Source organism: Stegostoma tigrinum, chromosome 35 (assembly GCF_030684315.1).
Source record: "Stegostoma tigrinum isolate sSteTig4 chromosome 35, sSteTig4.hap1, whole genome shotgun sequence".
Classification (NCBI taxonomy): domain Eukaryota; kingdom Metazoa; phylum Chordata; class Chondrichthyes; order Orectolobiformes; family Stegostomatidae; genus Stegostoma; species Stegostoma tigrinum.
This window is the reverse complement of record NC_081388.1, coordinates 4,044,365-4,060,734: the sequence shown is the minus strand read 5'-3', so window position 1 is coordinate 4,060,734 and position 16,370 is coordinate 4,044,365. Positions and strand designations below refer to the sequence as shown.

Below are 16,370 nucleotides of genomic sequence, written 5' to 3'. Positions count from 1 at the left end.
CCTTCAATTTCCATCACCGCTTGATGGTTATCCGGGTCTCTCCCTAAGAGATTGGTGAATGTTGTCACTCAATGCAGTAACAAGGCAATGGTTCAGACTCCAAAAGAACTCAACTGCAACTGGATGAATGTGAGGCTGGATGAACACAGCAGGCCAAGCAGCATCTCAGGAGCACAAAAGCTGACGTTTCTGGCCCGAAACGTCAGCTTTTGTGCACCTGAGATGCTGCTTGGCCTGCTGTGTTCATCCAGCCTCACATTTTATTATCTTGGAATTCTCCAGCATCTGCAGTTCCCATTATCTCTGCAACTGGATGAAGTAGTGTTCTAACTACCGCACAATGTGCGCTGGAGGATACCCATCCAGGTGTGGACGCTTGGTCAAGCTCATAAAATGTTTGATGATAGAAAGAGGTTCAGTGATCAACGGTCAAGTGTACTTCATTGATACTTGTGGTTTAATATTTAACAGATCTGAAGCAAGAGCTGTTTGTTCTTTGGTTCAGTGACATCGATCCAAACTGAAGGGTAGAAACAGCTTTTGTGTACTCAGAGCCAGATTCTGAAAAGGGAGGGCGCTACGTTGGAAATAATATTGGAGCATTGGACTGATGAACTTCCTTCTGCAGTCTGTGATTAAAAGAGTATAGGTTCGAAATGCCATAATTGCAAACAAAATGTAGGGAGGACTTTTTCTAAAGCTGTACAAGGCTGTAAATAGTTTTGTCCCATTATCTAAGGACAGATATACTGGTACTGGAGGCAGTCCAGAGAAGGTTCACTAGATTTATCCAGGGAATGGAGCAGTTTTCTTGTAAGAGGTGATTGAGTCAATAGGATACACACTGTGAGGGGGATAGTCTATAGACTACTCACAGATCAGCCCAGTTCGTCCCCTCCCCCCACTGCACCACACAACCAGCCCAGCTCTTCCCCTCCACCCACTGCATCCCAAAACCAGTCCAACCTGTCTCTGCTTCCCTAACCTGTTCTTCCTCTCACCCATCCCTTCCTCCCACCCCAAGCCACACCTCCATCTCCTACCTACTAACCTCATCCCACCTCCTTGACCTGTCCGTCTTCCCTGGACTGACCTATCCCCTCCCTACCTCCCCACTTATACTCTCCTCTCCACCTATCTTCTTTTCTCTCCATCTTCGGTCCGCCTCCCTCTCCCCATTTATTCCAGAACCCTCACCCCATCCCCCTCTCTGATGAAGGGTCTAGGCCCAAAACGGAACCCCGCCCATGGCCGACGACCTCATCGCTCCGCCCACAACCTCCACAGCCAGCAACCCCAGAGAAGACAGCCACACTGAGCCCTGCCGCATCTTCACCATCCCCCCAGACCTCCCACTGACTGAGGACGAACGATCAGTCCTTAGTAAGGGGCTCGCCTTTGTCCCCCTACAACCACACATCAACGAAGACCAGTCACGATTGGACATAGAACAGTTTTTCCGCCGCCTTCACCTCCATGCCTACTTCTTCAACCGGGAACCTAACCCTCCCTCCACTGACCGCTTCATCCGCTTCCAACACAAGTCCTCCTCCTGGACACCACCCCCAGGCCTCCTACCTTCCCTCGACCTCTTCATCTCTAACTGCCGTCAAGACATTAACCGCCTCAACCTCTTCACCCCTCTCACCCACTCCAACCTCTCCCCCGCAGAACGGGCAGCCCTCTGCTCCCTTCGCTCCAACCCCAACCTCACCATCAAACCCGCAGACAAGGGTGGCGCAGTGGTAGTATGGCACACTGACCTCTACATCGCCGAGGCCAGACGCCAACTCTCCGACACCACCTCCTACCGCCCCCTCGATCATGACCCCACACCTGAGCACCAAACCATCATCTCCAACACCATTCATGACTTCATCACCTCAGGGGACCTCCCACCCACAGCCTCCAACCTCATTGTTCCCCAACCCCGCACGGCCCGTTTCTATCTCCTTCCCAAAATCCACAAACCTGCCTGCCCTGGTCGACCCATTGTCTCAGCCTGCTCCTGCCCCACCAAACTCATCTCCACCTATCTGGACTCCATTTTCTCCCCTTTGGTCCAAGAACTCCCTACCTACGTCCGTGACACCACCCACGCCCTCCACCTCCTCCAGGATTTCCAATTCCCTGGCCCCCAACACCTCATTTTCACCATGGACGTCCAGTCCCTATACACCTGCATTCGCATGCAGATGGCCTCAAGGCCCTCCGCTTCTTCCTGTCCCGCAGGCCTGACCAGTCCCCCTCCACGAACACCCTCATCCGCCTAGCTGAACTCGTCCTCACCCTCAACAACTTCTCTTTCAATTCCTCCCACTTCCTACAGACTAAGGGGGTGGCCATGGGCACCCGCATGGGCCCCAGCTATGCCTGCCTCTTTGTAGGTTACGTGGCACAGTCCCTCTTCCGCACCTACACAGGCCCCAAACCCCACCTCTTCCTCCGTTACTTTGATGACTGTATCGGCGCCGCCTCTTGCTCCCCAGAGGAGCTCGAACAGTTCATCCACTTCACCAACACCTTCCACCCCAACCTTCAGTTCACCTGGGCCATCTCCAGCACATCCCTCACCTTCCTGGACCTCTCAGTCTCCATCTCAGGCAACCAGCTTGTAACTGATATCCATTTCAAGCCCACCGACTCCCACAGCTACCTAGAATACACCTCCTCCCACCCACCCTCCTGCAAAAATTCCATCCCCTATTCCCAATTCCTCCGCCTCCGCCGCATCTGCTCCCACGATGAGGCATTCCACTCCCGCACATCCCAGATGTCCAAGTTCTTCAAGGAATGCAACTTTCCCCCCACAGTGGTCGAGAACGCCCTTGACCGCGTCTCCCGCATTTCCCGCAACACATCCCTCACACCCCGCCCCCGCCACAACTGCCCAAAGAGGATCCCCCTCGTTCTCACACACCACCCCACCAACCTCCGGATACAACGCATCATCCTCCGACACTTGCGCCATCTACAATCTGACCCCACCACCGATGACATTTTTCCATCCCCACCCTTGTCTGCTTTCCGGAGAGACCACTCTGTCCGTGACTCCCTTGTTCGCTCCCCACTGCCCTCCAACCCCACCACACCCGGCACCTTCCCCTGCAACCGCAGGAAATGCTACACTTGCCCCCACACCTCCTCCCTCACCTCTATCCCAGGCCCCAAGATGACTTTCCACATTAAGCAGAGGTTCACCTGCACACCTGCCAATGTGGTATACTGCATCCACTGTACCCGGTGTGGCTTCCTCTACATTGGGGAAACCAAGCAGAGGCTTGGGGACTGCTTTGCAGAACACCTCCGCTCAGTTCGCAATAAACAACTGCACCTCCCAGTCGCAAACCATTTCCACTCCCCCTCCCATTCTTTAGATGACATGTCCATCATGGGCCTCATGCAGTGCCATAATGATGCCACCCGAAGGTTGCAGGAACAGCAACTCATATTCCGCTTGGGAACCCTGCAGCCCATTGGTATCAATGTGGACTTCACCAGCGTCAAAATCTCCCCTTCCCCCACCGCATCCCACAACCAGCCCAGTTCGTCCCCTCGCCCCACTGCACCATACAACCAGCCCAGCTCTTTCCCTCCACCCACTGCATCCCAAAACCAGTCCAACCTGTCTCTGCCTCCCTAACCTGTTCTTCCTCTCACCTATCCCTTCCTCCCACCCCAAGCCGCACCTCCATCTCCTACCTACTAACCTCATCCCACCTCCTTGACCTGTCCGTCTTCCCTGGACTGACCTATCCCCTCCCTACCTCCCCACCTATACTCTCCTCTCCACCTATCTTCTTTTCTCTCCATCTTCAGTCCGCCTCCCCCTCTCTCCCTATTTATTCCAGAACCCTCACCCCATCCCCCTCTCTGATGAAGGGTCTAGGCCCGAAACGTCAGCTTTTGTGCTCCTGAGATGCTGCTTGGCCTGCTGTGTTCATCCAGCCTCACATTTTATTATCTTGGATTCTCCAGCATCTGCAGTTCCCATTATCACTGCTCACAGTGACAGTTGGTTAATCTATAGGGTACACACTGTGAGGCGGATCGTCTATAGAGTACACACAGTGAGAAGGGGTTAATCTATAAAGTACACACTGTGAGCTTTGGTGGATTTGGTCTATAAGGTGCAGACTGAGGGGGATATAGTCTTTGGTGTACAGTCTGTGAGGGGGTTAGTTTACAGTGTACACAATATAAGGGGGGTGGGATAGTTCAAAGGTTACACACTGAGGGGTGTGGGATAGTCTATAGGATACACACTGTGTGGGGGTATAGTCTATAGGGTACACAGTGGGGTTAGTGGGCTAGTCTGTAGGGTTCACACAGTGAAGGGGTTGGGATAGACTATATGGTAAACACTGTGAGGGGTCTGGGACAGTCTATAGGGCGCACACCTAGAGGAGGTGGAATAGTCCAGAGGATACACACTTGAGCGGGTGAGATAGACTATAGGAAACACAGTATGAGGGGGGCATAGTCTATAGGGTACTCACTGTGAGGGGAGTGGGGCAGCATATAGGTTACACACTGAGTGGGTGAGATAGTCTATAGGGTACACGTTGTGAGGGATGTATAGTGTTACATGGTGCACACTGAGGTGGTGGGATAGCCTTTGGGTACACTGTGAGTGGGTGAGATAGTCTGTACAGTACACAGTTTGAGGGAGTGTAATAGTCTATAGGGTAAACACTATGGCGGGGGTGTGGTCTGTGTGAGGAGGACGTAGGATAGCCTATAGGGTACATATTGTGAAGGGAGATAGTCTACAGCGTACACATTGTAAGGGGGTGGGAAAGTCTATATGGTACATAGTGTGAGGGAGGTGGGATAGCCTATAGCATGCATACTGAGAGGGGGTGGGATAGTTTATAGGGTACGCACAGTGAGGGGGGCATGCAGTAGCCTATGGAGTACACGCTGTGAAGGCGGATAGTCTATAGGGTACACACCCTGAGGGAGTGGGATTGTCTGTCGTTCAGTGAATGGTTGTGGCTGGATATTGTGAATATTGAGGTTGTCATTACTCTCTCCTGCTGGTTGTGCACATGTTCTGCTGGAGACAGGTACTTCCCTGTATGGCTTATGGAAATCTGTGGGAATCTCATACATTTAGGGGGAGGTGATGGCCTAGTTATTTTATCACTAGGCTGTCAATGCGGAGACTCAGGCAATGTTCTGGGGACTCAGGTTTGAATCCCGTCACGGCAGATGGTGGAATTTGAATTGAATAAATGTCTGGATTTTATGAGACTAATGATGACCATAAGTGCATTGCCAAGTGTCGGGAAAATCCCATCTGGCTCACTAATGTCCTTTAGGGAAGGGAACTGCCATCCTTGCCCGGTCTGGCCTACATGTGACTCCTGACCAACAGCAATGTGGTTGATTCTTAGCTGCCCTCGGGGCAATTAGGGATGGGCAATAAATGCTGCCTAATCAGTGACACCCTCATCCTGTGAATGAATAAAGAAATTTTAAAAAGTTCTCACCCTTTGGGAATCCCCACTTGTTCAGAATAAGCTTTTGTTTGAAGTTTGTAGCTTTGAAGTCTTTGGGATAACTTTAGTTGTGATTTGGTGCACTGAGCTGGGAGCATGAGACAGAGAATCACATCCAGGAGTTACCTTGACGGCAATGAGATAAATGAGGGCTAGTCAGGAGGGAAAGGGCTGGGACCTCTAGCCTCTTAATCTCATCGGCTCCTCCAGTCTCTGGGAGATGGCAGTGATTTTTAGGAAAACAGTATTTATGTTCTGAGTCACCTTTGGCTTCGTGGAGCAAGAACCAAGTTTGCAATTAGCCAAATTGAAAATGGCCAGCTTGGAAATTTTGAAAAGATTTGTTCGTGGCACAAGTTTTATGGAGCTGGGCAGGGATGTGGCATGATCAGAGCTTCCTGTTGAATGGTGGAACAGGCTCGGGGGTGTCAGGAATATAATCACTCACCTCTCCCCATTTCCAGCTCCTGGTGGCTCTGTGCTGTCTTTCTCCTTTACACACACCATATTTTATTCCTTAGATTCTGAAACCCACAGAGACAGTGAACCCTGCGGCTGTATCTCTGACTGGTATCCATGCCTCTGTACCTCACCTCACTCTCAGCACAGCTCCCTGTTAGTGAGAGGACACCGTACTCGGGCCCTCTGGGGGTGTTGGACACAGGAGCAGGTGTTTTTTTTTGGGCTTTGCTAGCTATGTCAGCATTTATTGCCCATCCCTAATTGCCCAGAGGGTAGTTAAAAGTCAACCATGTTGCAGTGGATCCAGAGTCTCATGTAAACCAGACCAGATAAGGACAGCAGATTTCCTTCCCTGGAGGACGTTAGTGAACCAGATGGATTTTTTTTTAAACAGCAATCGGGCCTTTAATTTTTATTGCATTCAGTCTGAATCAGTGAAATTTGAACTCAGGTCCCCAGAGTATCTGTATTAATAATCTAACAGTATTACCAATAGGTCATAACCTTCACTTGCTTTCAGAGATGAGAAAGACTGCCTGGGAAAATTTGGTATCATTTACAAACTTGAGCTGTCTATAATTTAACTCTGCAAACACAGTCTATACCTGCCCTAGGTAATGAGCATTTAACCTTTCTAATTATTATTTTCTATTCATTCCTGGGGTATTGGGTTAGCTAGTATTTATTGGCTTTCCCCCTAACTGTCCATCAGAAAGCAGTGGTGAGGTGCCTTCTTGAACCGCTGGTTTAGGGACACCCAGACAGTGTTGCTAGGATTTTGACCCAGCATTCCTAAAGGAACAGCGATTATATTTCGAAGTCAGGATGGCGCACGGCATGGAGGTGAACTTAAGTGACCTGCTTCAATTTGTCTTGACGATGTAGCATTCTCCTTCTGAGCGATTGTAAAGTTTGAGTTTATAAAACTTTGTCTTCACTCCTGTGTTCCAGCTCCCATTGCCCCGAAGGATAAACTTTTCTATGGTTTCCTCAGGCCTTGGTTGGGTAAGTAGTGGTCATTTTGTGTCATCCTCTAACTTTCCCGTCTTGTCCTCTCCCTCTGCCCCTCATTCCCCAGTGCCCCCTTGGTAATACGAGCAGAGATGAAACTAGACGGAACCTTACTGGTAATTATTTTTATGGGGGTGCTCTTTTCAGGAGCAGTAGCGGGAGGAGAATTAAGTTTCTGGGTTAGAATACCTTCTGTCAGCCCTGTTTCCACACACCCCCCCACCACCCCCGCAACCTTCCTGCACTGATCTCCCAGTGAGAGTTCCAGTTTTGAGGAAGGGCCACTGAACCCGAAACATTAGCTCTGCTTTCTCTCCACAGACGCTGCCAGACCTGCTGAGCTTTTTCAGCTCTGATGTGATTTTAGATTTCCAGTCTCTGCAGGATTTTGCTCTTGTGTTCTTGCTCTGGACTAGCATTTTGTTCTTGGGTGGGGGGTTTGGAATCTCTGTACCAGTAACTGGAAGGTTCTACTGGCAGGCAAAAGGATACCCCTGCATTTCTGTAGCACCTTTCATGACCATTAGGATGTTGTACAATGCTTCAGAGCACAGCAAGCTCTGACAGTCAGAATGTGCACCAGGTTGGATCAGAATCTATTCTCTATTTGAATATGGAATAATCCTGGTTAAAATGTCACTCCTACAGACCCTCCACAGAAACGTCCCCCCTCCCCCACCCCACACAAGGTGACATTTTGTGCACCGGGTACTCCTTGTCTAAGCTGACCTCCGACCTTTTCTCTTGGCCCTACCAGGTGATGGCCTGCTGATCAGTAAAGGGGAGCGATGGACTCGTCACAGACGCCTCCTAACACCCGCCTTTCACTTCGACATCTTAAAACCCTACGTCAAAATCTTCAACCAGGCAACCAGCATCCTGCATGTGAGTAACACACTGACTGTGAGGGAGGGAGGGAGCGAGCAAGCGAATGAGGGAGTGAGTGAGTGAGGGAGCAGAGGGACGGAGGGAGAGAGAAGGAGAGGGAGGGAGAACAGATACTGTGGGTACTTGCACAGCCACACTCTGTTGCTGATAAGGTGTGTTACTCTGGGGAAGAGTTCTGAAATTACTGTGTGAATGCGATGGTGCCACAAGTAGACATCAGCTGACCACACTGTGGCATCAGTCAGCACATTGCCACCCTCCCTACCCTCCCCACTCTTATCCGTGGGGTGTGCCAGTCTGCAGCTGGTTCTCTCCTGACCTACATACCCATAGCATCTCCTCGTGCTGCCACACTGTAAACTCCAGTGTTACCCTGAGGTAACCCACCCAACAGCCAAAGGGGCGCTCTCTCTCTTTTTCTCTCTCTCTCTTTCTTTCTCTCTTTTTTTCTCTTTCTCTCTTTCTCTCTCTCTTTTACTGTCTCTCTCTCTCATTCTTTCTCTCTCCCTTTTACTGTCTCTCTCTCTCTTTCTCTTTCTCTTTCTTTCTTTCTCTCTCTCTTTTACTGTCTCTGTCTCTCTCTTTCTCTCTTTTACTGTCTCTCTCTCTCTCTTTCTCTCTCTCTTTTACTGTCTCTCTTTCTTTCTCTCTCTCTCTTTCTCTCTGTTTTTCTCTTGCTCTCTTTTTTTCTCTCTTTTTCCCTCTCTCTCTTTCTTTCTCTATCTCTTTCTTTCTTTCTCTCTCTCTCTTTTTCTCTCTCTCTTCGTCTCTCTTTCTTTCTCTCTCTCTCTCTTTTTCTCCCTCTCGCTCTCCCTTCTCCCTCTCGCTCTCCCTTCTCCCTCTCGCTCTCCCTTCTCCCTCTCGCTCTCCCTTCTCACTCTCGCTCTCCCTTCTCCCTCTCGCTCTCCCTTCTCACTCTCGCTCTCCCTTCTCCCTCTCGCTCTCCCTTCTCCCTCTCGCTCTCCCTTCTCCCTCTCGCTCTCCCTTCTCGCTCTCGCTCTCCCTTCTCCCTCTCGCTCTCCCTTCTCCCTCTCCCTTCTCCCTTCTCGCTCTCACTCTCCCTTCTCGCTCTCGCTCTCCCTTCTCCCTCTTGCTCTCCCTTCTCGCTCTCACTCTCCCTTCTCCCTCTCGCTCTCCCTTCTCCCTCTCGCTCTCCCTTCTCGCTCTCGCTCTCCCTTCTCCTTCTCGCTCTCCCTTCTCGCTCTCCCTTCTCCCTTCTCCCTTCTCCCTCTCGCTCTCCCTTCTCCCTCTCGCTCTCCCTTCTCGCTCTCGCTCTCCCTTCTCCCTCTCGCTCTCCCTTCTCCCTCTCGCTCTCCCTCTCCCTCTCGCTGTCCCTTCTCGCTCTCACTCTGTCATGGGCCCCTCATTTCTCATGTGCGCATGCCTCCTTGATGATCCAGTGTCGCTTTCCTGAGAAACTTGGGGACAGCCACAGCTTGACCCCAACCCCCAACCCAGGTGCCCTACCTGGCTGCTCTGTAAATGGTCAGTGTGGCTGATGTGTCCTCCCTTTCTGAAGTGGGGTGCAGGGGCTTCCTGTGGTTGGCCAAGGGGCTGTGTCGTGTTTGGACTGCCCTCCGCAATGCCACGTTGTGAAATGGTGGGCGTTATTCTCTGCAGGAGAAATGGGACCGGTTGATATCGGAGGGAGTGACCTCACTGGAGATGTTTGAGCACATCAGCCTGATGACATTGGACAGCCTCCTGAAATGTACCTTCAGCTACGACAGTAACTGTCAATTGTGAGTAACCACCAGGGGACAGCCAGACACACTGCCCACTGACCACTGTGTCGATAAAACCAAGACATGACAGGTCCCAGCCACTTGAGTTGACCATCTCAATCAGGTTTTTTTTCTTTATTCATTCACAGGATGAGGGCGTTACTGACTAGGCATTGTTTATTGTCCATCCCTAATTGCCCAGAGGGCAGTTTAGAGTCAACCACATTGCTGTGGGTCTGGAGTCACATGTAGCCCAGACCAGGTAAGGATGGCAGTTTCCTTCCCTAAAGGGCATTAGTGAACCAGATGGGTTTTTCCAACCATGGGTTCATGGTCAGCATTAGATTCTTAATTCCAGATATTTTATTGAATTCAAATTCTACCATTTGCTGGGGCAGGATTTGAACCCAGGTCCCCAGAACATTACCTGGGTCTCAGGATTAACAGTCCAGTGATAATACCACTCGGCCATCATTCCCATACCAGCCATGGTCTTACTGTATGGTGGAGGGACTGAATGGTCTATACCTTCTGTCAAGCCCCATGTTCCCCATGGAACCACTTCCCAAACTGTGATGCCCCGGTGCGGTTAGAGAGCTGTGGAAATGGAGCAAAACAGCCCCACATCCAGCAAGATTGCGGCTGAGGCGCTGGGGATTTTGGAAGCAGTGCTGGTTGCCAACGTGATTGTTCTGATTCCTCCTGATGAGGCCCATTTTAAAAGCTGCACTACGCCCTTGTTGACCCCCAACAAAACAGGATGACGCTCTGAGGCCATCGTTGAAGCTAATGGCTCAGAAATAGTGACTGTATACTCCCACTTACTCCCCACTCCACCCTCTCAGTGACTCTCAAAAACCAAGCCCCCCACTCCCAGACTGTTACCCTGGGGCCTGATGAAGCCTGAGCTGAGAGAGGGTTATGGAATCACTGGCCTATGTTCTAACTACCTTGACGTGTCTCACCACATGCTTTCGTCCGGCTTGCACCAACATTTAGTCTGTTACGCAGGGCCCAGGTCATGATGAGGTGTGAAGCTAGTGAATAGAGAAACTGCATTGACGTAGCACCATTCGGGACAAGCCCATCAGAGTTCAGTCATGGGTGTAATGTAGGAAACGTGCTTGCTGATTAATGCACAGCAAGCTCCCATGGGGGACAGCAATGAGAATAATGACCGGGGACTGTGCGGGGAAACAAGGTCCAGGCAATGAGCCTGTCCCCTGCTGGGCTTCCACTGCCTGGAGAAGGTTTGACATGTCATCCCAGAGCCAGCACCGCTGACAGTGCTGCCTGCCCACGGTACTGCACCAGAGCACATTCCTGGATTGATACTCTCGTGTTGTCTGAGGTGGGAATCCATGATCTTCAGGAGGGGATGTGTGCTGGCCACTGAGCTGTGCTGGGTGTGTTCATACCATCCACCAATGACCAGGGGCTTCTGTTCCATGTTTTACCCTTAACCCTGAATCCGGGGTCCCCACCCGAAATGCCAGCTTTCCTGCTTCTCTGATACTGCTGTGTGTCCTCCAGCTCCGCACTGTGTTATCTCTGACTCCAGCATCGCCAGTTCTTACTGTCTCTGAAAGAGGGCCCTTGAACGCTGTGCCTGGGCTTCCTGGGGCAAGTGGGGAGGGAGATGGGGAACAGACTGAGCTGCACCGACAGCCCTCTCTCCTGTGCTTTGCTGCCTAGAAAATCCAGTGACTACATCGCCGCTATCTACGAGCTGAGCACGCTGGTGGTGAAAAGGGAACGTTATTTACCACACCACATCGACTTCATTTACAAGCTGTCGGCCAATGGCAAGCGGTTTGCCAGGGCGTGTCATCTGGTGCACTCCTATTCTCTGGATGTCGTGCAGCGACGTCGGGAGATCCTGAAGGAGCAGGGGGTAGACACCTGGCTCCAGTCCAACCAAGGCAAAGTGACCGACTTCCTGGACATCCTGCTGCTGTCAAAGGTCAGTGTTTCCGAGCCCCTTCTGCCACCCCCTCTGGGCTTGGTGAGGCAGCAACTCCTTACCCCCATATAATGAGATCCCTCCTCCCTAAAGTGACCCTCTCTGCCACTTCCTAATGCCCCCGGTGGCCTCTCAGTCAGGCGTGTACTTGAGGGCCATCCCCACTGGCTATGAACTGAGCGGCTAACACAGTCGATCCGAGGCGGGGGTGGGGGTGGATTTGGAGGGTATTCATGGGGCATTTCAGAGCCAACCCTGGGGGTCCATGCACCACATTGCAATTTGAACCTGTGCCCCCTAACAGCAGCTGGGCCTCTGCTTCCCGGGGAACGTGACTTCAGCAGACCCTCCCTTGCATGAGGAGTTGCTTGTTTGGTGAATCTTTGAAACAAAGAGAACAGGGTTGGGAGTAGACCACTCAGCCCTTCGAGCCTGTTCCGCCATTTGATATGGTCATCCAGCTCAGTACCACATACACCTTCCTCCCTACACCCTTTCGATCTCTCTAGCACTGAACCTCTTCTTGAAAGCATTTAATGCTTTGGCCACAATAGTTTCTGGTGGTAGTGAATTCCAACAGGCTCCCCACTCTCTGGGTCCATACATTTCTCCTCATCCCAGCCCTCAGCGGCCTACGTGTACCCGTAAACTGTGAGCCCTGTTTCTGGAATCCCTGGTCATCCTTCCAGTGTTTTCCCTGTCTTGGATCGGTGAGGTGAAGGAGGAAGTGGGATATGATGGTGGGGCAGTAATCCTGTACAAATTAGCAGCTGGCCAATGGGGAATGAGTGTTTATTTTCTGTCCCCAGGATGAGGATGGCAAAGGCCTAACGGATGAAGAGATCCAGTCAGAGGCTGACACTTTCATGTTTGAGGGTAAGTGTGTGGTCGGATCTCCTCTTGGCTGTATTTTTATCTGGGCCATTGACGCTGCGCTGTCCTCCAACGTATCCATGGTGTGTGAGGGTCAGTGTAGGGGGGCCACGATCCATTACACCTCTTTAACCTGTCTCCTGAAGGTTGGTGAGCGTTAGGCAGCTTTTGGAGTCATATGCAGGCCAGACTGGGTCGAGATGGAAGACTTCTGTCCCTGAAGGAAATTGAATGTGTTTCTATGACAATGCTGCTCCCTGTTACTGAGTTAGTTTTTCTTCGAATTGACCAAATTTGAATTTAAAAGCAGCTGTGATGGGATTCAAGCCCGTGGCCCCAGAGAATCAGTCCTGCCCACGGGCCCCGTCAGTCCTGCTCACGGGCGTCGAAACCACCATCCTACTGTAACTGCTGTTTGCTGGATGTTTGTGATAAAAAGACACGCATTTATATCGGTGATAATGGGAACTGTAGATGCTGGAGAATCCAAGATAACAAAGTGTGGAGCTGGATGAACACAGCAGGCTAGGCAACATGTCAGGAGCACAAAAGCTGACGTTTCGGGCCTGTAACGTCAGCTTTTGTGCTCCTGAGATGCTGCTTGGCTTGCTGTGTTCACGTATTTATATCGCGCCATTTGTGACCTTTGGCAAAGTGGTGAACTTCTGAGGTGTGGGCGTTGCTGTAATGCAGGAAATGCTGCAGCTAATTCACACACAGCAAAAGCCCACTTCCATCAAAAGCGATAATGGTTGGGCGACCCGTTACTGTGATGCGAAAGCAGAACCTTCCGGAAATTCGCAAGCAGGACTGTCAGTGTCGGTGGTTCAGGCCAGAGTGCTCTGGTGGAAGGTGGAAACAGGGTGTGGACAAGTAACTGGGAGGCAGGGACAGTGTGTGTGTGTGTGACAGTGGGGAAAGCTGCAGAGGTGAAATACAAAAGGGATGATGGTGTGAGGCAGAAGGAGGTGGGATTAGGAAGGAGGGGGAGAGGGAGGTTAGGGGTCAGGCTGGGTGTAAATGGAAACAGGGAACACGGTCTGAAATACTGACCATTAATATACAGTTGTCTGTAGAGTGCTTTTTTAAGTGACACTGGCTAAGTCGACGGACAGAGGGAGGGAGTCGGAGGGAGGGAGACAGAGAGAGATACAGAGATGGAGAGATACAGATATAATGGGCTGTCCAGGTAACCCTTCATCAGAAAGACAGCTCCCCTAGCAGTGTGGCCCTCCTGTTGTGCTACAATGTTATCTGACTGAGCAGTGAAACTCGAATGTGTTCCACCACGCCGCCCCCCCACCCCCCCACCCCCCAACTTCTCTGTCAGTTTTCCGGTCAGTGTTTCTCGCCGGTCCCCTCAGTGTTTGTGCCAAAAGCACTCAGAGTTTTGTTTTATCCTGGATCAGTGTCACAAGGTGTTTGTCCATCATGAATTTCCTTCCCCCAATATCTTGACAGGACATGACACGACAGCCAGCGGGATATCGTGGGTGTTATATAACCTTGCCAGGCACCCGGAATATCAGAGCAAGTGTCGAGAGGAGATCGAGGAACTGCTGAAGACAAAAGATGGTGAAGAGCTGGAGTGGTGAGCACCTGACCCCTTCAATCTTATGTTACAGACAAAACACAGGAGCAAGGGGAGGACCATTCAGCCCACAAAACCTGCTCCATATGGTGGGTTTCTCACCTGCTCCCCATATCCCGATTTCCTGGAAATCTGTCTGTCTCAGCTTCAAATTGGTTTCACAATGGCGCATTGAGAGGTTTCACATCTGTTGGAGTAATCACATTTCCTCAGCCCCTCCCTTTATCCTGAATCTGTGCCCTACCCCCTGGGCTCCCTAATCAGTGCAGGTCTAGTCCCACTATGTCCACTCAGTCGAACCCTCTTCGGAATCTTGTGTATTTGAAATTGAATCCCCATGGAATACTGTGTTACACCAGGTGAAGAATTTGTATTGAATTTCTGGGCGCACGAACAGACATGTGTACAGGCAAGGAATGGAGGGATACAGACCGTGGATTTAATTTAGAATGGCATCATGGTCAGCACAGACGTGGTGGGCCGAAGGGCCTGTTCCTATGCTGTACTGTTCTACGTTCTATCCTCCACCCTGTTGGGTTCCCAAGGGCATGTGAGCAGCCTCAACATTGAACTGAAAGACTGAGAATGCTGGAGAAACTCAGCAGGTCTGGCAGCACCTGTGAAGGACGGTCAGACAGGACTCAGAACCTTTACTGTGTTTACTCCACTCACGGATGCTGCTGTGGCGAAGTGGTAATGGCAAGGACCCCAACCTATGGGGTCATGGGCTCACTTCCAGAGGGTGAAAAAGTTTAAATTCATGCAAAAGCTGGCTTCACGTTGGCCAGTAACCATTACTGGGAAAGACCACATCCACTTCACTAATGTCCTTTTAAGGAAGGAAACTGCCGTCATTTCTGAGGGCGGCTCTGGACCTGAAACGTCAACCTTCCTGCTCTTCTGATGCTGCTTGGCCTGCTGTATTTATCCAGCTCTACACCCTGTTATCTCTGCTGTCCTTACCTGGTCTGGTCTACATGTGACTCCAGACCCACAGCAATGTGGTTGACTCCGAACTGCACTCGGGGCAATTAGGGATGGGCAATAAATGCTGCCTGGTCAGTGACACCCTCATCCCGTGAATGAATAAAATTTAAAGTTAACTATTGATGGCTGCAAGGCTAAGCCTGAGGGTCATAGTTTAAAATCAGGGTTGCTCCCGTTTAATTCAGAGTTGAAGAGAGGTCTTTTTGCCCCTGTTCCCAGGGAATTGGTGGTGGGGTGGGGTCAGTGAATATATTTAAGTTGGAGGGAGAAGGTATCAAGGTCGTGAGGGAGGTCAGGAAGGAGGCTGGGCCTGAGGCTGCAGTGAGATTGTATTGATGAGAGGGAGCAGGCTGTGTGTGTATATGTAAGATAATAAAATGTGAGGCTGGATGAACACAGCAGGCCAAGCAGCATCTCAGGAGCACAAAAGCTGATATTTCAGGCCTAGACCCTTCATCAGAGAGGGGGATGGGGAGAGGGAACTGGAATAAATAGGGAGAGAGGGGGAGGCAGACCGAAGATGGAGAGAAAAGAAGATAGGTGGGGAGGAGAGTATAGGTGGGGAGGTAGGGAGGGGATAGGTCAGTCCAGGGAAGACGGACAGGTCAAGGAGGTGGGATGAGGTTAGTAGGTAGATGGGGGTGCGGCTTGGGGTGGGAGGAAGGGATGGGTGAGAGGAAGAACAGGTTAGGGAGGCGGAGACAGGTTGGACTGGTTTTGGGATGCAGTGGGTGGAGGGGAAGAGCTGGGCTGGTTTAGGGATGCAGTTGGGGAAGCCAGTCCAACCTGTCTCTGCCTCCCTAACCTGTTCTTCCTCTCACCCATCCCTTCCTCCCACCCCAAGCCGCACCCCCATCTACCTACTAACCTCATCCCACCTCCTTGACCTGTCCGTCTTCCCTGGACTGACCTATCCCCTCCCTACCTCCCCACCTATACTCTCTCCACCTATCTTCTTTTCTCTCCATCTTCCGTCCGCCTCCCCCTCTCTCCCTATTTATTCCAGAACCCTCACCCCATCCCCCTCTCTGATGAAGGGTCTAGGCCCGAAACGTCAGCTTTTGTGCTCCTGAGATGCTGCTTGGCCTGCTGTGTTCATCCAGCCTCACATTTTATTATCTTGGAATTCTCCAGCATCTGCAGTTCCCATTATCTCTGTGTGTGTATATGTGTCTGTCTCTGACTGTGCTGTTCCCCCTCCCACAGGGACGATCTCTCCCAGATGCCCTTCACCACCATGTGTATTAAGGAGAGCCTGCGGCTACACCCAGCGGTTACCACTGTGGCCCGGTGCTGCACCGAGGATATCCACCTTCCTGACGGCAGGGTGATACCGAAAGGTTAGACCCAGGGCCGGTGCTGCAACG

General features: G+C 51.3%; 1 protein-coding gene across 3 annotated transcripts in view; it reads left to right on the top strand.

The window, feature by feature from the left end:
• The window catches only part of LOC125447385 (ultra-long-chain fatty acid omega-hydroxylase), a 47,294-nt gene that overhangs the window by 14,727 nt on the left and 16,197 nt on the right, over window positions 1-16,370 (top strand). For all 3 annotated transcript variants that reach the window (XR_009442968.1, XM_059639846.1, XM_059639845.1), the window contains exons 4-10: window positions 6,918-6,971; window positions 7,735-7,862; window positions 9,486-9,607; window positions 11,285-11,552; window positions 12,362-12,428; window positions 13,887-14,016; window positions 16,210-16,343. Coding sequence is in view for 2 of the 3 variants with exons in the window: in XM_059639846.1 (XP_059495829.1) it covers window positions 6,918-6,971; window positions 7,735-7,862; window positions 9,486-9,607; window positions 11,285-11,552; window positions 12,362-12,428; window positions 13,887-14,016; window positions 16,210-16,343 (903 nt within the window). In the remaining variant the exon portion in view is untranslated. The remainder of the gene's footprint in view (window positions 1-6,917; window positions 6,972-7,734; window positions 7,863-9,485; window positions 9,608-11,284; window positions 11,553-12,361; window positions 12,429-13,886; window positions 14,017-16,209; window positions 16,344-16,370) is intronic.